The following is a 21,113-nucleotide window of genomic DNA, read 5'->3' on the forward strand; positions in this document are numbered from 1 at the left end:
CCTGAGTAGTATATCTCATTTGTATAAAATATTGATTTATTTTATAGCATTTTCTTCATACGCTTTGATATTTTATCTGGCAAACTTACTTTGAGTTTCATATCTTTCACTTTCTCACTTTGCTCACCTCTAGATATCATGAATCTAGCACACTCTAGATCTGGGGTCTTGTACCAGAGCTTACAGCTCTTTCTCTTAAGGAGTATGGCACACTGAGTCTTCAGAGGGTGACTCCCGAAAACAGTCTCCACTGATGTTAGGCATCAGCTGTAATCAGCTACACCCCCAACTGCAGATCTTATCTGACTTACCTTTTTCTGTTTAATAATGCACAGTCCTGGAGTTCAGGCCTAAGTTTTCAAATCAGACCATAAATTTGTTTCTCACCACAAATGGCATCCAGCTTTGTCTCATTGGAACTCACCTTCTAGATGCTTTGACTTTTTACTTTGTATCCTCAACTCCACTTACTTCTAAACAGAAAGTTTTGTTTCCTTTCTATCTGTATTTATCTTATTTTTTAAATATTCTTTATTCATATCTAGAAGCAATGTCATTGATGCTTCTGTAAGGTTGCCTCTTTATGAACTGACAATGATAGCATGATTTAAACTCCATTTTTATTATACTAAGTTTTTGGTTTATATAAACATATCTAATAATATCAACTTAAAATAGCAAGTATAAAAAGAAAAGGCTATGGAAAAACTATAATTATCCTGATCATTTTTAAAATAAGATGTAAGGCTGGATTCTATACATCTTTAGTGACTCTATTTGGAAACTTTTAGACTTACTATATTGTGATTTCTACAAACGAAAATCATTATTACTTAAAGAAAGAATATCATAAATTCTTAAATATGAAATGGATGGCAGAGAGGCTGAGATTATAAACTGAAAATACAGCACTATGGACTCAAACACTGGCTGGCTATTGTTTGCTGGACTGTTATGCAGCCTCTCTGAGCTTGTTTCTCTTTATACAGCAACATCATTTTCTTGTTGCTGACATTGTTGGAGGTTACACACATGTATCTGTATGTTTGCTCCTATGTACACAGAGAGAGGCCAAAGTAGGAGCACAGGTGCCTTTCTCTACTACTATTTATCTTATTCCTTTTAAGACAAGACATCTCAATAAGACTGATATATTAATTCTTAGTACATGGTAATCAATTAGGACGAGCCATATAGTGAATACAGAATCCATAGTTTTAAATTTAAGAATGTTACCCTAAAGTTTTATAGAAGTAAGATATACAATATTCAAATCCTGAAATTTAAATTTGTATAATGGATATTATTCTCAGGAAATGAATTAAAACAAATTAGTAAATATATATATATATGCTGTACCTGTTTAGTGGTTTTATGAGTGCCTTGAATTGTCCTCTTAGATTTTCCACCAGTTTGACATTTCGGTTTTCCTTCAAGACATAAAAAGTAAATAGACATAGAAATCAAAAGAGACAACATGTAACTAAACTTTAGATAATATATAACATACAACTAAACAATACAATGCATTCAAGTATCCCTCGTACATAATTTCTATCTGAAAGCTACAGAACAGTGTAATTTTATTCATTGTCAATGAATATGAACTAATGATGAAGGGTTTTTTAAAATCTCATTTTTTTTTTTAAATCTATGTTCTCAAGTGACAGAGAATGCTTTATTCAAAAGATTTCTCAGAGAGGACTCTTCAGCCCCATAAGTAATTTTCTTTTTAAGCAAGACTTTAACCACAAGCATTCTATTACTAAGATATAACAACAGCCTAGTGCATTCTTAGTTTGCTTGACACATCCTATCATGTAAGGTTGGTCTCAAAGAAAGAGAAAAGGATGTCTGAAGGAACCAGGGGCACCAAGAATCTCCACTAGTTAAACCTAAGACAATCTGAGCACCAAGTTAGAGTCAGAGATTATACTCCATTAAATAAGAAGTCATGAATCTACACAAATTTAAATCTATAAATACATATATGTTTTAAATGAAAGGGAAAATGGAGCACTATTCCTTATATTAGAAGGCTAAATGATAAGCACAGAAAAAAATTATAAACTTAATAAGTCACCATTTCAACTACCAGAGTAACAGCTTAATAATTTCATTATTTCTTAAAACAGCAAATGAACAATAACACTTCTTAAACAATTTTGTACAAAATCAATTTATTACAATGCCAATTTGCTGGAGAATTCTAAATGTGAACATTCAGTTTAAATATACTTACTTTCTCAAACTAAATATATGCTTACACATTTTGGTTTGTTTCATTTTGTTTAAATAGGGCCTTGTTATATTGCCAAGGCTAGCCCTGAGTTCCTAAGGATAATCCTTTTGCCTCCAATCTTCTATACCACTGGGACTTGCATCAGCACACCCACCTGTCCTCCCAATTTACATTAAAGGAAAATCTAACTTGTAAAATGCATACCATCATCATCTTTGCTTTCTAGTGGAACACTCCAAGCTATCAAGTTTCTTGCGGTACGACCCTCCTCAGCAACAATTCTTCTCACTTTGTCATGACTATTGGAGCGCTGGAAGGAAGCCTAGATGTATTAAAATAAGAATATTTATGAGACTATTAGGTATCAATCACCATTTAGCATATATTTCTTATTCATTATTCTTCATACGTACTCAGAAAGCAAATACTTAAAATCTAATTTGAGGGATTTGGGAGATGACTCACTTGAATAAAGTACTTGTTGCACAAGCATAAAAAAATGAGTTCAAGTCTCCAAAATCCATGTAAAAGCTGAGTGAGGTGGAGCACAAAAACAATCCCAGTACAGGAAGAGGGGAGACCGGCCAACCAGTTGGGTCAAAATAGGAAGTTCCAAGTTTAGTAAGAAACTCTATCTCAAAAGATAAGGTGGGGGCAAGGAGATGGCTCAGTGGTAAATACTCCAGGCAACAAGTCTGAAAACATGAGTACAATCCCCATTACCCCTATAGTAAAAAGAAATTAGTAGAACCAACTTCCATAGTTGTCATCTAACATTCACAAAAGTGCTATGGCACTTATATGCATGTGTGCATGGGCAAACACACAAATAAATACATAATACATTTAAATTAAAAGAAGAAAAGGCTTGGGTGGTGGCTAAATGTATAAAGTGCTTACTAACACCAAGAAAGAACAACAATTTTTTAAAGACAATAGCATATCATATTTTTATGTTCCCTGAAAAAATCTTATTGAGAAAATTTGTCAGCTATATGGGGTAAAGGGAATAAACATGCCAGGTAAATCTATAAATATGAGGAACTCAATTTAGATCACTAGAACCCAGGTGAAAAAATAAAAACAAAAACAAAAATAGGTATGCCAACATATGGCAGAACCCTAGCACTGGAAGTAGAAACAGGGAGATCCCAAGGGCTCCTGGCCAACAGGCAAGCTTCAGGTTCAGTGAAAAACACTATCTCAAAAAACAAGGTGGAAAACAAGAGCATGACACCTACACACACACACACACACACACACACACACACACACACACACATCAACACATTTACAAACATGCTTATTTCTAAACATTCACCATAATAATAATGTAAAGAAAGAAAAGAAGACATCCAATGACAAATTCTGGCCTCCACAACATGCACACACAAACCAATCTGAAATTTGGAATGTGGTTCATTAAATATCAAGTCTGTTTTCAGGTTTAAGAACCCTAAAATTAAAACTTTAAATTACATCAAAAACTACTACAGTCTGGAGTTCAAACAGCTGTACCAAGCAGAACTGCCACTGTGCACCTATGCCAGGGCCACATCTTACATATAACAAGTCTACTAGGTGGCGTAACAATCAAAATCCAAACAAAAGAAACAAAAAGAAACAAAAGAGAACGACGAATAGGGAATGTACATGAGACACTAAAGGTAAAATCTTTTGCAGTTTGACCTTAAAGGAAAAAGAAAATGGGATTTTTAAGATAGGATGTTTTTATGCTCCTGGGAAGAATCTGGTAGAGAGAAAATGTGTTGCATAAGGGTAAGGGAATAGACATGCTTGCTGAATCAATGAGTGACAAAAATAGTTTCAGTACACAAATGAGTGAACTAACTGCTACTAAAACATCCAAACGACTGAAAAAAAGATCCTAACTATCTGAACACTCTGCTCATATACTAATCCATACCTTTCCTCCAGAGCTCTCAATCTTCTACTTAATGTATTACATCCCTTATTCTTCTGGCCTTAGCCTAAAAATCCCAGAGGCATCTACCTAACTTTTTGAAGCTTTCAAGGGAATTTGTTATACTATGCTCTTTAGATTTGCAAAATTCTCAAATCTCTTATTCACTTACTCTCATGCCTCCCAATGATATGACACTGTAAAACACTATCACTTGGATTACCTAAACATAGTTTTAAACAAAAGTATCACTATTACCTCTAAGCCAAATGAACAAGTTTAAATAGATGCTTTACTTTCAGCTTTTTCGGATAATTCTCTTATTCTCCCGTAGAAAATCTTACATGAATAAGACATCAGGGCATAAATTTCACTATTCCTACAGAATATTCTAACTTGAGTGCTCATAAAGAAACGAGCTTTCAAAGCAGATGAGCTCACAGTCTCAAGACTGCAGTAATACTAAACTTGAGACTTCAGACTGAATGCTCCTTTCTCCTATGAAGAACAGCATTAGTTCTTTTATACTTAATACAGAAAGACATAGTCAGAAAAAAAGCCACCAACTTGAAACTTTGTTTTTACTCTTTATTCTAATACTTAACATGTAAAAATATTACTATTCATCTTATATTTGCCTGGGACACTATTCAGTTTATATTACATATGTTTTCTGTAACATGCTAAATGGGCTCCTTTCAGTAAAAACTCAAAATCTGATCATTTCTAACAACTTAATTCCTTTTGTGTGTTTGTTTTGTTTTGTTTTGTTTTTCGAGACAGGGTTTCTCTGTGTAGCCCTGACTGTCCTGGAACTCACTTTGTAGACCAGGCTGGCCTCGAACTCAGAAATCCGCCTGCCTCTGCCTCCCGAGTGCTGGGATTAAAGGCGTGCACCACCACGCTCGGGCTAACTTAATTCTTATAAACATGTCAGTAACATAAATATTTTAATCATCTTACTATAAGCACCAAGGTTTGAAATGCAGTCAGTGAGTCTCAGATACTTTGCTATTTCAACAGCATTCTTACTCAGGCTCAGAGACCAACAAAATTTTTACTCAAAGTTAAAGTGTGCCACCTAGTGTTACATGGAGATTTTACAGTCTTGTTCAAATATTTAATGTTTCAAATAAAAGCAATAAACATCAGCAATAGGTTATACTCAAATCCTGCCTGATACACTCTAAGAAATCAAATATTCAAAACACTGACCACAGTCTACATAGTTCTGGGACTTACTCCTATCTTCAAATCTACCAAAGGAGGGACTTAGGCAAGACTGCATTCCCTCTTCCTAAGTGCTCCATTTGAGTGGTTTAAGCTGTATAGAGGTGCTTGAAAATACTGGGTAGTAAAAGTGTAACGGATGAGAACATGTTTGCTTCTGTTCTTAGGACCCCTATATCAGTGGCCATCCTGAATTAAACCAGCCCCAAAAGATAGCTTTCAACTGTTTTCCTACCCCACATCCCCCAAGTGTCAGACCAGACCAAGGCAGCAGCAGTTCCTCAAACAGCAGTAAGACTGAAGCTAAAAGTGACAAACAGATGGCAGGGAGTAGGAAAAGAGAAGCAAACAACAAGCAAGAAAAAAAACCTAAAGTTGGTTTTTAAAACAGCTCCATCATAGCAGCTAGCGAGACAGCTCAGTGGGTAAAAGCACTTGCTGCCAAGCCCAATGACCCACGTGACGTGACAGAGGAGAGAATCAACTCCTGGAGCCTGCTCTCTGATCTCCTCACAAACACACTATGGCACATGTGGACACAGATAAACAAAGAAACACATAAATATGATAAAAAGAGATGTATTTACCATCATTCTTTAATTCTCTTCCGAGGCAAGATCATTTACCACATAATCCCATAGGTTATAATTCCTACAATTAAAAAAATTTTGTACACACACATATATATATATGTATATATACTTAGTCATAGCTTTAATATCAAATCATAATATAATCATTAAAAGGTAAAAATCCCTCACCTTCCAAGTTCCTCATTACTTTAAATACAAAAAAAAAAAATGAATAAAACTACATTTTTTTTGTCTACTAGGATATATAAGATACAACAGGCTTTAAATACTTCACACTGAATAGTACCTTAATCTCCAAAATATAAAAACAAAATAGGAAAAGAACAATACTAATTACAGGACAAGCAGAGTATATCCTAATTCAGAGACATCAAGCTTCTTTTTATTATAACTCTAAACACAAAATGCCACATTCACATTTTATATGCTTGGTTGAAAGTTTATTTTTTATTTAATGTATATAAGAGTGTGCCTAATGATTGTGCAAAGCATATCTGTGGTAAAGGCCAGAAGAAGGCTTCATACTCCCCTGAAACTAGAATTACAGGGGGTTATAAGCCACCTGTAGCTACTAGGAACCAAACCTGGAGTAACGGGTATTCTTAATGCTGAGCTGCTCTCTAGCCTCACATTTTATATCTTGACCCAATTCATACTGTTTAACTAAAGAAAAAGGTCATGAATATTTATCCCTATTGTAAGAAATCCAATCTTGTCTTCTCTATTCTATTTCATTTTTAAATAATTCTCACTCAACTTAATAAAGAAAATAATGTGTACCCTTTCCTTAAGAATTTCCATTAAATGGAGGCTGAAGAGATAGTCCAATTGTTATAGGAACTTGTAGCTCTTCCAGAGGTCATAGGTTCTGGTCCATTCATAATTTCAGCTCCAGTAACTCTAACTCTCTTCTGACTTCCATGGACATCAGGCACACTCATGGTACATACATAAACATGTAGATCAAACTCATTAATATAAAATAAAAATAAATCTTTAAAAAAGAACTTCCATAAATTGAACCTTTATCTAGATATTTTAATCACTTTAATGTAAGTATTCACACATAACAGACCTTACCTTTCAGGAAATCTATTTAATGTAGTCAAATTTTCACTAAAAAAAAAAGAAAGCAAAGCAGAGACACAGAACTCTGTGTCTGTGTGTGTGTGCATGTGTGTGTACACCTAACACTGTAACAGGTACCACTGAACAAAAGAAAGTAGCAATAAAACCAAACATTTGAAGAACCTAGGTCATTTAGTCTTAATCAAGTAAATATGCTCCTTTAAAATACATCCCAGGCTGGGGGTATGGCAAAAGGGGAGAGTACTTGCCTAGTGTGCTTGGGACACTGGACTCAGGTGCCTGCACTATAACAAATATACTTTTAAAGCAGCACCTCAAATGCAAACATATGCTCGCGTGCACACACACACTCACACAACTTAAACACAAATGCTCATAATAGCATTGTTAACCAATAATCAAAACGTCATACATACCTATCAGCTAAATATTAAACACAATGTGATATAACCAAACAATATAATAAATTATTTGGCTGTAAAGGGGAATTAAGTTCCCATGTTTCATCACAGATGAACTTTTGAAAATACTATACACTGTGAAAAATTATAAAAGATCACATATATGATTTCATTTATATGAAATGTCCAGAATAATTAAATCCATGTAGTTAAAAGGTAGAGGAATAAAGAGAAAATGGAAGTTACCTTAAATGAGAACAGGTTATCTTTCAAGATGGTCACAATCTCCCAAAATCCACGGTGGTATAGAAACACAGATCTGTGAAAACATTATACATGAGTTTTAAGTATGTGTATGACACGGTACATGATTTGAGCATGGGTAAACTGCTGTATTTTTTTAGTGTATTGACGGTGTTCACAAATCTACAACTCCACTCCATCTTACTCAGTGAAACACAGTCTTCGCAGTCACCTATCCCATCCCAGTTTTCTCCCATTCTTTACAGCTCCTTCCCAGTATCCATTCCATCTCAGCCACACTGGCCTCTTTATGTTTCTTAGGACAGGAGCCTCAGAGGTTTATGCCTGGGCCCCTCTCTGTCTTTGCCAACTGTGACTCTCTCAATGAGCCCTATTTAAAATTGCAATCCTCCAAACAAAAAAGGGCTGTGGAGTTCATCGCCACCAGATTAGCCTATAAGAAATGAAAGTGTGATAACCACATGAAAAATAAAACAACCATAGTGATGGTATAAAATAACTTTTAACTCTAACAAGAAAGCTAAAATACAAACAAACATTACAAATAACTGAAGCTGAGTGAGTGTAATTCCAGACCCTCGGGAGACTGAGAAAGAAGGATCACTTGAGGCCAGGAGTTCAGTACTAGTCTTGACAATAGAGCAAACTTTGTCTCAAAAAAATAAATAAATGAACCCTACCAACTCCAACAATTTATTAAGAGATACACAATATATGGAAGATGTAATCTGTGACATTATTAACATATATGGTAATGCAATTTTATTTTTGTGTTTATTGCTTTTGCCTGGTGAGTTTTTTTTATTTTCCTTACTGTTGTTGTTTGTTTGTGGGGCTTTGGGGGGACAGGAGGAGGGAAGGTTGAGACAGGATCTCTCTATGCAAAGCTGACCTTGAACTCATAAAGATTGAACTTCCTCTGTCTCCCAACTGATGGGATTAAAAGCATGCTACACCAAGCCTGGATGTTTTTTGCTTTCTTAAAAGGTCTTGCTATTTTACCAAAGCTAGCCTCTAATATGTAATCCTCCTGCCCTGGCTCCCTGAATGCTGAAATTAGAGGCATAAGCGAATTGACGTTAAATTTGTAGCAACACTATAGATTTTATAACACTCTAAAACTACAGCATGTTATGTGTAAGTCTATAGTAACCACAAATAAAAACCTATAGTAGATACACAATAGAAAGAAACAAAATAAAAAATTCAAAACTTATCATTACTTAAAAAAAATCACAAAGGAAAATATCAAGAAAGAATCTTAAAGTGATAAAACTACAAATCAGAACATAATTATAATGTATGGGCCTATATCATTAACTGTAAATGGATTTCATTCCCCAATCAAAAGATAAGAATAGCTAAATCAATTTTTTAAAAAATCATAAACACTCTCAAACACTGAGGCTATGGTGCGCTCACAAAAAGGTACCTATCATGACTACCCTCTGAAAGACTCAACAAGCAGCTGAAAGAGTCAGATGTAGATGTTTGCATCCAACCAATGGACAGAAGCAGCTGACCCCTGTTGTTGAATTAGGGAAGGCTGAAAGAAGCTGAGGAGAAGGGTGATCCTGTATGAGGACCAGAAGTCTTAATTAATCTGGACCCCCAAGATCTCTCAAACACTGGACCACCAAACAAACAGCATACACCAGCTGATATGAGGTCTCCACATAAAGTAGAGACTTCTGGGTTTGTGTTCATTCTGAGATGATGCACCTAACCCTCAAGAGACTGGAGGCCACAGGGAGTTTAAAGGTTGGGTGGGGTGGGGAGGAAGTGTGGGATATAGAGCAGTCCGAGGGTTGATGGGGGGTGGGGGATGGACTATGGAGTGTAAAAACTAAATTAAAAATAACATTAAATTAAAAAGGAAAGAAAATAGGCTGAAAAAGTGAAAGAGTTAAAAAAGATATTCCATGTAAACAACATCCTTAAAGAAAGCATAGGTATTTTACCAGATAAAACAGATTTTAAGTCAAAAACTTCCACAAAAAGTCATGAAGTGATAATAAAAAAGTAAATTCATCAAGAAAATATAATGATCATAAATATATCCCAAACTGAGATTAACTAACAAAACAGGACAAATGTTAAAACAATTGAAGGGAAATTATAGAGAACTAATACTAGTGACTTCAATCTTCCACATTTAAAATGATTCCATTTACTTATTTACTGGGGACATGCATGCGTGCCACAGCAATTCTCTCCATCCACCATGAGAGAGGGGGCTTCCCCGTCTGAGCCAGCCCATCAGCCCAATACCCTACTTTAAACAAAGGATAGATCATCTGGGCATACTATCATTAAGGAAAAAAATACTACAGCTCAAATGAACCTATCAAACATATTTAGAATATTATACTCAACAGCAGAGTACACACTATTTTTAATCACAAATGGAACATTTTCTAGGATAGATTATATGCTAAACTACAAAACAAGTGTTAATAAATTCAAGGTTTTAAGTAGTAATAATTTCTTTCTGACCATAGATGTTATGAAACTATTATAAAAGTCAATGATGAGAAAAAATTTAAATTCAGAAATATGTGAAAACTGAGCAAAATATTCCCCAACAACATATTCCCCCAATAACATATAGGTTAAAGAAATTAAAGGAGAGCTGGGCAGTGGTGGTATGTGCCTTTAATCCCAGCACTTGGGAGGCAGAGGCAGGTGGTTTTCTGAGTTTGAGGCCAGCCTGGTCTACAGAGTGAGTTCCAGGACAGCCAGGGCTATACAGAGAAGCCCTGTCTCAAAACACCCCATTCCCCCCCCCCCAAAAAAAAAGAAAAAAAGAAAGAAAATAAGTCAAAGGAGAAATAATGAAATACCATGGAAAAAACTAAAATGGAAATATAAATAGCAGAGCATACATATAAGAACACAGTCCAAGAATGGAGTCATGTGAGAATTCTTTTTTGTTTTTTGTTTTTGTTTTTTGTTTTTTGTTTTGTTTGTTTGTTTGTTTGTGGTTTTTCAAGACAGGGTTTCTCTGTATAGCCTTGGCTGTCCTGGAACTCACTTTGTAGACCAGGCTGGCCTCGAACTCAGAAATCCGCCTGCCTCTGCCTCCCAAGTGCTGGGATTAAAGGCATGTGCCACCACACCCGGCCAAGAATTCTGAGTGTTTGTTAGAAACTGCAGGAAGAATAGCTAAGATCAAAAACTCAGGTGACAGTAGATGCTGGCCCTTGTGGAGAAAGAGGAACACTTCTCCATTGCTGGTGGGATTGCAAGCTGGTACAACCACTCTGGAAATCAGTTTGGCGGTTCCTCAGAAAATTGGACATAGTACTACCAGAAAATCCAGCAATACCTCTTCTGGGCATATACCCAGAAGCTGTTCCAACTGGTAAGAAGGACACATGCTCCACTATGTTCATAGCAGCCTTATTTATAATAGCCAGAAGCTGTAAAGAACCCAGATGTCCCTCAACAGAGGAATGGATACAGAAAATGTGGTACATTTACACAATGGAGTACTACTCAGCTATTAAAATAACAATGAATTTATGAAATTCTTAGGCAAATGGATGGATCTGGAGGATATCATCCTGAGTGAGGTAACCCAATCACAAAAGAACACACATGATATGCACTCACTGATAAGTGGATATTAGCCCAGAAACTTAGAATACCTAAGATACAATTTGCAAAACACATGAAACTCAATAGGAAGACCAAATGTGGATACTTCATTCCTTCCTAGAATGGGGAACAAAATACCCATGGAAGTAGTTACAGAGACAAAGTTCAGAGCTGAGGCGGAAGGAAGGATAATCCAGGGACTGCCCTACCCAGGGATCCATCCCATAAACAACCACCAAATGCAGACACTATTGCATATGCCTGCAAGATTTTGCTGACAGGACCCTGATATAGCTGTCTCTTGTGAGGCTATGCCAGTGCCTGGCAAATATAGAAGTGGGTGCTCACAGTCAGCTATTGGATGGAACACAGGGCCCCAAATGAAGGAGCTAGAGAAAGTACCCAAGGAGTTGAAGGGGTCTGCAACCCTCTAGGAGGAACAACAATATGAACTAACCAGTATTCCCAGAGCTGTCTCTAGCTGCATATGTAGCAGAAGATGGCCTAGTCAACTATCAGTGAGAGAAGAGGCCCTTGGTCTTGGGAAGATTCTAGACCCCAGTATAGGGGAAGGCCAGGGCCAGGAAGTGGGAGTGGGTGGGTTGGGGAGCAGGGGGACGGGGGAGGGTATAGGGGATTTTTGGAGAGGGAACTAGGAAAGGGGATAGCATTTGAAATGTAAATAAAGAAAACATCTAATAAAAAATTAATCTTAAAAAAAAAGAAACTGCAGGAAAACAAGAGTCTTGTGACTCAGTTTCTACAAAAGCACTAAATCACTCTTAGAACATGCTTTCGTGCCTCTTTCAGGTGTAGGAGACATGAGTGAGTTGACTTCAGATTACTCATTACACTGGCTATGGTTATTTGTTCATATGCCTCTACGGGAAAACATGGTTTTGCCTTGTGTAACTTGTCCACCACATGCAGCTTGCCCTGTAGTTGCACACTTTACTCATATGTGCATGTGTACTCATGTGATTCCTCTTAACCCAGAGAATAACTGTCTGATGCTCTGAATAAAGTTGACTACTACATAAGACTTTAGTTCCCCTCACTATCAGTTCCATTCTCCCAAGTCCCACCATCTCTAGAGCAAGTAACACATAGGAACATGGCAAAAGCATTTCTAAAAGGAAATTTTAAAACAATGAGTGGAAAATTTAAAAGGGAGAGGGATAGAAAGAGGGAGAGGGATAAGACGAAGACGAAGAAACAACATCAAAAAGAAAACTAAAAATCAAAACAGAACTAATTTTTAACAAGTCCAGAAAACAGGTAAGATCAATTAATTTAAAAGTCAGTGTTTCAAAAGAAAGAGAAAAATGTCTGATTAGACTAAGAAACTTGGCAGGAAACTGGAGACAGAAACTGAAGCAGAAGCCATGGAAGAATATCACTTACTGGCTTCCCATGGCTTGTTCAGCTTGTTTTCTTATACCACCTAGGACCACCTGCTGAGGGGTAGCACCACCACCCAGTGGACTGGGCCCTCTCTCATCAACCATTAATCAAGAAAATACCTCCTCATGCGGGTCCCCTAATAACTGGATTGTCTCTGACTGTTACCTGCCTTTGGTTCCCTTTCCCCTAGGTGGGCTGCCTTGTCTGGCCTCAGTGGGAGAGGATGCCCCTAGTCCTGCTGCTACTTGATGTGCCAGGGCAGGTTGGTACCCATGGGAAGTATGGGAGGAGGAGGGTTGTGAGTGGGACTGGGAGGAGAAGGGAGGGGGCTGCAATCTGGATGTAAAGTGAATAATGTTAGATAGATAGATAGATAGATAGATAGATAGATAGATAGATAGATAGATAGATAGATAGATGGATGGATAGATGGATAGATGGATAGATGGATAGATGGATAGATGGATAGATGGATAGATGGATAGATGGATAGATGGATAGATGGATAGATGGATAGATGGATAGATGGATAGATGGATAGATAGATGGATGGAAAGAAAATACCCCCACAGACTTGCCATTAGGCAATCTGATGAAGGTATTTTCTCAATCGAGTTTCCTCTAGCCCAGTGGTCCTCAACCCTCCTAATGCTGCAACCCTTTAATACAATTTCTCATATTGTGGTGACTCCCCACCATAAAATCATTTTCACTGCTACTTCATAATTGTAATTTTGCCATTATGAATCTTAATTTAAGTACTTTTGAAGGCAGAGGTTTGCCAAAGGTGAAGAATCACTGCTCTAGCCAGATATGTCTAGGTTTGTGTCTAGTTGACAAAAAAACAAAAAACAAACAAACAAACAAAAACCAATCAGGAGAGAATCTATATATAAATTCTCAAGATTATACCAAAGCCTATCTAGATTAATTGAGAAAAGTTTCAGGGGCTGAAGCAATGGCTCATAAAGTAAGAGCAATAAACTGTTCTTCTAGAGGTAGAAAAACATTACAACAGATCTCACAGTAAATACAGAAGACCACTGGGCAATTCTATGAATAGCCTAGAATACCTATAGGAGTGAATAAATTAACAGACACTTAAAACCTGCCAGAACAGAATTATAAAAACACAGAAAACCTGAACAGATAAATAATAAGTGATAAGATTGAATTAAAAGCCTCACAACAAAGAAAAGCCCAGGACCAGATGGTTTTACTGCTTAATTTTTACCAAATTTTAAAGATGACTGCTATGAATTATCAAACTATTCTAAAAATTTGGAAGAGAACCATTCCAACCTCAGTCTATATTATTAATATTACACTGATGACAAAGCCAAACATATGGAAGGGAAAGATGGAGGAGGCTACAAGCCAATACACTTGATGAATATAGATGCAAGAACTCTAAGGACTACTGAACCCAAACAACCCATCAAGAAAATTATACTCTAGCATCAAATGGTATTTATCTCAAAGACTCTAAGAGAAAAAAGAAGTCATTTACGCCATTATTTGGAACATAAATCAGCAGAACCTTTATGGAAAACAGTACAGGGGTTCCTTAAAATAGTTTTCAAAAATACTATATGACAACAACCACCACAACTGGTAAATACTTAAAGGAAATAAAATAATAATATCAAAGTTATAGCTGCATTACACTGAAAAGTGTATACTTTTTAGCATTAATCACAATCCAAGATAATCAACCTACGTGCCTGTCAATGAATGATACATAAGGAAAATGTGCTATTTGTAAGAGGGTATGGTATAGTAATCAACCTTTAAAAAAGAAAATCTTGTCATTTTCAACAACACAGGTGAATCTTGAGGATATTATGCGAAGAAAAATAAGCCAAGCACATAAAATAAATATTGTGTGATTTTATTTGTGAAATATAAAATAACTGATCTCATAGAATCAGAGAGAAGAATTGTAATAGCCAGGAACTAGAAGACTAGAGCGAGAAGTAGGAAGATACAGATTAAATGACACAAAATTCTAGAGGTTTATTGTACAGAATAGACACTATGGTTAATAGTAATACTTGAAAACTTCTAAAGAGTTTAGTTCTTAAATATTCTGTGATGGTTAGCTTTAATTGTCAACCAGAATTGTCAATCTAGAATCGCAAGGAAGACAGTTTTGGTGAGGGATTGCCCATACTGTGTTGGACTGTAGTAGACACATCTGTGCAGAATTGTCTGAATTATGTGATGTGGGATGACCCAACCCACTGTGGGTAGCACATTTCCCTTGGCACTTGTTGCCAATTCAAATATCAATCAACAGAATAATAATCAAATTGTAGTATGTTCATGTAACAGAATACTATTCACCAACAGAAAGGAATGAACTACTTATATACATAACACATAACACAGGAATACAAGACATTACACCCACAGGAAGAAATGACAAACAAGAAAATAGTCAATGATTCCATTCATATAAAGCTACATATAAGGCAAAAGTAAACCTAGCTTTAAAAAAAAAAAAAGGTGACTATTATAAATAAGGCTGCTATAAGCATAGTGGAGAATGTGTCCCTGTTATATGTTGGAGTATCTTTTGGGTATATGCCCAGAGCACGTGTCCTTGTTATATGTTGGAGAATCATTTGGGTATATGCTCAGGTAGAACTATTTCCAATTTTCTGAGGAACCACCAGATTGATTTCCCAAGTGGTTTTACCAGCTTTCAGTCCCACCAACAATGGAGGAGTGTTCCTCTTTCTCCACATACTTACCAGCATCTGGTATTACCTGCATTTTTGATCTTAGCCATTCTGACTAATATGAGGTGGAATCTCACGGTTATTTTGATTTTCATTTTCCTGATGACTAAGAATGTTGAACATTTCTTTAAGGGCTTCTCAGCCATTCAAGATTCCTTGGTTGAGAAGTCTTTGTTTAGCTCTGTACTCCATTTTTAATAGGATTATTTGGTTCTCTGGAGTCTAACTTCTTGAGTTCTTTGTATATTTTGGATATTAGCCCTCTACCGGAGGTAGGGTTGGTAAAGATCTAATGTGTAGCAGGATTTCCCCTGTCCAATACTTTATAAATTACAAAATGGTAATAGTTGTGCTCAATTTATATTTTTGAGAGAAAAGTTCTTTTTTTTTAATATTTACTTAAACAGAAAGAATGATATGTGGCAGGATTTTCCCTATCCAACTGCATTAAAATAGTAGGGCAGCAGGAGGCCTGTGATTGGACAGGGAAAAGGGAGAGTTGCAGAGACAGAGAGCTACTCAAAGGAGGGAGAAGACAAGATGGAGGCAGACAGGAAGAAGATCCTGATCCCACGTGGTTTTAAATAGCCACAGGTAGTTATGGTTGCATAAAGGCTAAAATAATTGGGATGATTTGTCTAATCTAGGTGGGCAGCTTTTATCATTATCAGTTGGTTCTGAAATTATTGGCATCTTGTGAATTGAGAATTTATTGATATTTATAAATATGACTTGTTAATTATAAGCTTCTAGAGTTCTGTTTCTACAGGGTTGCTAGGTATTGTGGCAGTTGAATGGGGGTGGGGGGTGGATGGTCGTTGCATGGGGCTGGTATGGCAGTGAAGGAAGCTCCAGCCCCTCTAGAGAGTTGGTGGTCAGAGAGTAGCTGAATGGAGCGCAGGAACATGGCAGTTCATTTTTAGTATTTCCCACAACACTATTCCAGTAGATAGACATGGGCCCCAGTTGAGAGATGGTGCCACCCACCCAGCTCAAAAATTTTAACCCAGAAATGTTCTTGTCCAAAGGAAAGACAGGGACAAAAAATGGAACAGAGACTGAAGGGAAGACCACCCAGAGACAGCCCCACTTAGAGATCCATCCCATCTGCAAACACCAAACCCTCACACTACTGCTGATGCCAAGAAGTGCTTGCTGACAGGAACCTGGTATGGCTGTTCTCTGAGTGCTTCTACCAGCACCTCACCAAACAGATGCATAAACTCACAGCCAACCATCAGACTGGACTCAGGAACCCCAATGGAAGAGGAAGGGGAAGGACCAAAGGAGATGAAGAGGACTGCAACCCCATTGGAAGAACAATGTTAACTAAGTGGACCACCCAGAGCTCTTAAAGACTAAACCATTAACCAAGAAGTATACATGGAGGGATCCATAACTCCAGATACATGTGTAGCAGAGGATGGCCTTATCTGACATCAATGAGAGGGGAGTCCCTTGATCCTGTGGAAGTTTGATGGCGGAAGTGGGTGAGTGGGTGGAGAAGCACGCTCATAAAGGCAAAGAGTAGAGGGGAGAGGGCAGATGGGATGGGGGGGGGATTGTGGAAGGGTAACAGGGAAGGTAGGTATCATTTGGAATGTAAACAAATAAATGATAATAAATATTAAATAAATAAATTAATTAATTAAAAGGTGAACTGCTTGGAGGGATTGAGATGGGACACAAACCTCCTGGAGGATAGAAATATTCAACAAATGGGCTGAGAGATAGCTTAATGTTTAAGAGCATGCTTTACCCTTCCAGAGGACCCAGGTTCAATTGCCAGCACCCACAAACAGGCTTAGAACCACTTATAACTCCAGTTCCAAGGGAACCAGTGCCCTCCTCTGGTTTCTGTAGGCACTGAATGAATGTACATGGTGTACAGACATAAATTCAGGCAAAACACCCATACGTATAAAACAAAAATTACAGAAAAAAGCAAATGTTTTACAAATGGAGTAGTTGCTCACAGTTATTGTAAATTTGTCACTGTTAAAGGAACTAAACACTTAGAGTGGTTACATTTTTCTTAGGTAAATTATACCTGAATGTTTTTAAAAGGGCACAATTAGAAAAATTAATAGCTAACCCTACTATAAATCTATCAGGAAACTATTTATGAAGATACATGTATTTTGAAATAAACACATACATCAGGGAAGAGTATATACTGTGGGACTGACTTCCAATTTAACTACTTACCATTATCATAATTATATAACTTTAGATATGTTATTACTCCCTCAGGACTTCTTCCCTTCCACAATATAAAATAACATCTTTACAAAGTTAAATGATAGTTTTCTAGAGTGAGAATTTCCACCAGATGACATATAGATCCCCTAATAGTTTCTGAAATATCACAGAAAACCAGGCACTCTTTCTCCCAATTCCCTCATATTTCAAGGCCCTGGGGGTCAGTATCAATATCTGAAGACCTCTCCCCTACTGGAATTCCTTAGATTAGGCACTCAAAAGACTCTACGAGAAAGAACACAGCACTGTACAGCTCACTGGTTAAGCATAAATATCTCTTTTCAGTCATTCCAGAACTAGTCTATGAAGCTGTGAACTCTACAAGCCTTCCCAGTAAAGATAGCTTTAGTATACACACACTTTGCAAGCAGACACAAAATCCTATGACCATGAACTTAGCTGTAAGGAAAGAGAGAAGATTTGTGGTACCCAATGAAAGACTGAACTGTCAGTCACAGGAAACAGTAAAAAGAATGTGATCTCTAAAGTCAGATTCACACATACCCCAAGGCTGCCGTGTACAAATTAATACAACCTTTAGGAAAGTTATCTAACTGCTTTTAACTACTAGTTCACAATTAGACAATGAGAGTAAAATATCTACCCCATCAGGTTATTTTCAAAAGCAATGAAATTTTGTGTGAAAAACCTAACACAAAACCACCATTCAAAACCTGGTAACTGTATAATACACAGATTATGAGGGAATGTTTACCAATAGTTTCCTTATTTTCTGAACAATAACTATCCTACAATTGCAAAAACCAAAGACCTGTAATTATTAAATTTAGATACACTTTCAAAAAACAGGGTAAGAATGGCCCAAATGGAATCATAATCTCTTGAATCCTACCATTCTTATCACTTTGCCTTGAACACACAGATTTTCACCCCTATCTCCACATTGAAATCAGTCACAATGCTGGGGCAGAAGAATTCTAAGAGGGCAGCCTGGGCTACATAGCAAAGTCTTTTCTTAAAAGAAAAATTCATAATTTTCTTTCTCCTAGGAAAATCCAAGATATTTCTTTGCACCAAAAGAAAACTACTATAATTTGTGCACTAATAAACACAAGTAGATAATATGTGCTTCACAACAGAGCATCTCAAGATTACAAGGATCTCTGGGAAGCAATCCCTTTAATGACATGAATTTTAAAAAATAATTCAAAAAGAGCAGAAGTGTGAAACACATTTCAAATTAAAATAGTAGCACTATTTAGGTCATGTTCTCATTTTTGCAAAAGAGATATTCAAATTACTAATGAGCACAAGAAAAGATGTTCAAGTCACTAGCCATTAGAAAAACAAATCAAAACCACAATGACGTATCACTTCACATCACCCAAGTATCTACAGTCCAAAAAAAAAACAGGACTAGAGTGTCAAAGGAAACCAAGAAGTTGGAACTTTGCCCACACTGCAGTGGGAAAGTGAACTGGTACAGCTAACCTACCACAGCATGCATTTAGCAGTTCCTCAGTGAATTAAGCATACAATTACCATACAACCCAACAATTCCACTCCTATATTCACTCACATGGGATGAAAACACAACACCACACAAAACTTACACAGAATGTCCACAACAGCAATGTCCTAAAAACTAAAAATATGAACATACATATGACCAAGAATTGTCCAACATGTAAATAAAATGTGGGATACCTACACAATGGAATGCTAGTTCTCATAAAAAGGAGTGAAGTGCTAGTACATTCTGTGATATAAACGATTCTTTAAAATGTGCCAAACAGAAGCAGTAAGATACAATGGATTACATTTTAGATAATTTTATTACTGTGCTATGTCTCAAATGGCAAACCCACAGGTTAGTACTTGGCTGGGTTAGAGGTCATGGAGGACTGGGGCAAAACAGTGTCTTCTGGCCATGACAGGAGCACTGCACTCATGCACTCGCAGCAGTTGTTGTTGACTACATCTGACCTGAACAGCATAAAGCCAGTCAACATTCTAGCACAGAATGAAAAGTGTCCTGAGCTCCCACTCCCAAGGAGCTATGATCCCTAAATGGCTTCTAGGGAAGGGAGAGTCAGTTTTCTTTAATAATGGAGCTCAACCCTATCCAGTGGATGGCCCCACACCCAGGACTTATAGGCAGCACAAATTGGAGTCAGTGAGCCACTAAAAATAAATAAAATATTAGAAAAAGAACATAAAATTGGGGGTAGTAGAGGGATGAGTGAGTGCTTTTTTAAAAGTATGAATATTTTCTTGAGTTTTGTACTTAATCTTGTTATAGGTATATTCTAAAGTTATGAATAATTTTTCACAATTTTGATTAGTACAAACTTAAGTGTATTAGAGCAGAAATGAGTATCTCTAAGAGTAATACTGAAACTTCATAATTCCTTACTGTTTAAAGAGTTTTTCAATTGCTTCAGTATATATCACCATGAATACATCAACCAAAAAGTATTTTTCCTGTCAATATGGCATGACCCAGTAAAAATAGCAACACAATCTCTTGTTTGCTACACTGTATTTAAAAGCAGGCCAATATACCAAAATCTTTACAAATAAAATGTACAGGTGAGTAGCTTTTATGGGAAAATATCAATCATGTGTTAATTACTCAAATAGACTGATATATAGCAGTTCATTTTCCACTTCTGCATGCCTCCAAAATATACAATGAACCTACTATTTAAATTAAGGTCACTCTGCGCTACAAAGACCTGATTCAAAGTAACAGAAACAGGAGCTGGAAAGATATCTCAACCAGTAAAGTGCTTGTCACACAAGCATGAGTATCTGATTTCAACTCTCAGTATTAAAAAACAAAACAAAACAAACAAACAAACAACAAGTATGGTTACCTATAATTGTAACCCCAGAAGCAGGGAAGCAGAAATGGAGGACTGCTGAGACTTGCTGCCCAGCCAATCTGCCTAGCCAGGTAAGCAAGGCCCAGGTCCCAGTAAAAACCCAGTCTCAAACACAAAGTGGCCAGCTCCTGGGGAATGGCCCCTGAGGCCCACCTATCTCCTCCTAGACCAGTACATACAAATAAAAAGGAGCTACTTTGCAACATTAATAAAACCCTTAATATGTAAGAGATGGAATTTTTTTTAAGGGCAGCTCTAGCACTGAACCACAAATTTCTGTCTAAATTTGTTGGAGTTTGCTTTCTATTGCTGTAATAAGACAGCAAATTGTGAGGGGGAGTGTATTTCAGCTTAAAGCTCATAGTCTCTCATGAAAGAAAATCAGGGTAGGTCTCAATCTGGACACAGGAACTGAAGCAGAGGTCACAAACACTCCTTACTGGCTTGTTCCTGGGTGGCTCACATGCTTTTTAGTACTATCTTGGACCACCTACCCAAAAGTGACAACACC

The 21,113-nt window shown here is 36.9% G+C and overlaps 1 protein-coding gene across 6 annotated transcripts in view; it reads right to left on the reverse strand.

Moving 5' to 3' along the window:
• Scaper (S phase cyclin A-associated protein in the ER) overlaps positions 1–21,113 on the reverse strand; it is a 388,343-nt gene that overhangs the window by 363,662 nt on the left and 3,568 nt on the right. For all 6 annotated transcript variants that reach the window (XM_030244383.1, XM_011242747.3, NM_001357652.1 and 3 more), the window contains 4 exons: positions 7,726–7,798; positions 5,984–6,047; positions 2,447–2,564; positions 1,360–1,430 (listed from right to left, as the gene is read on the reverse strand). In XM_030244383.1, the coding sequence (XP_030100243.1) occupies positions 1,360–1,430; positions 2,447–2,564; positions 5,984–5,989 (195 nt within the window). In that variant the 5' untranslated portion in view covers positions 5,990–6,047; positions 7,726–7,798. The remainder of the gene's footprint in view (positions 1–1,359; positions 1,431–2,446; positions 2,565–5,983; positions 6,048–7,725; positions 7,799–21,113) is intronic.

The sequence above is a fragment of the Mus musculus genome, chromosome 9 (assembly GCF_000001635.26).
Source record: "Mus musculus strain C57BL/6J chromosome 9, GRCm38.p6 C57BL/6J".
Classification (NCBI taxonomy): Eukaryota; Metazoa; Chordata; class Mammalia; order Rodentia; family Muridae; genus Mus; species Mus musculus.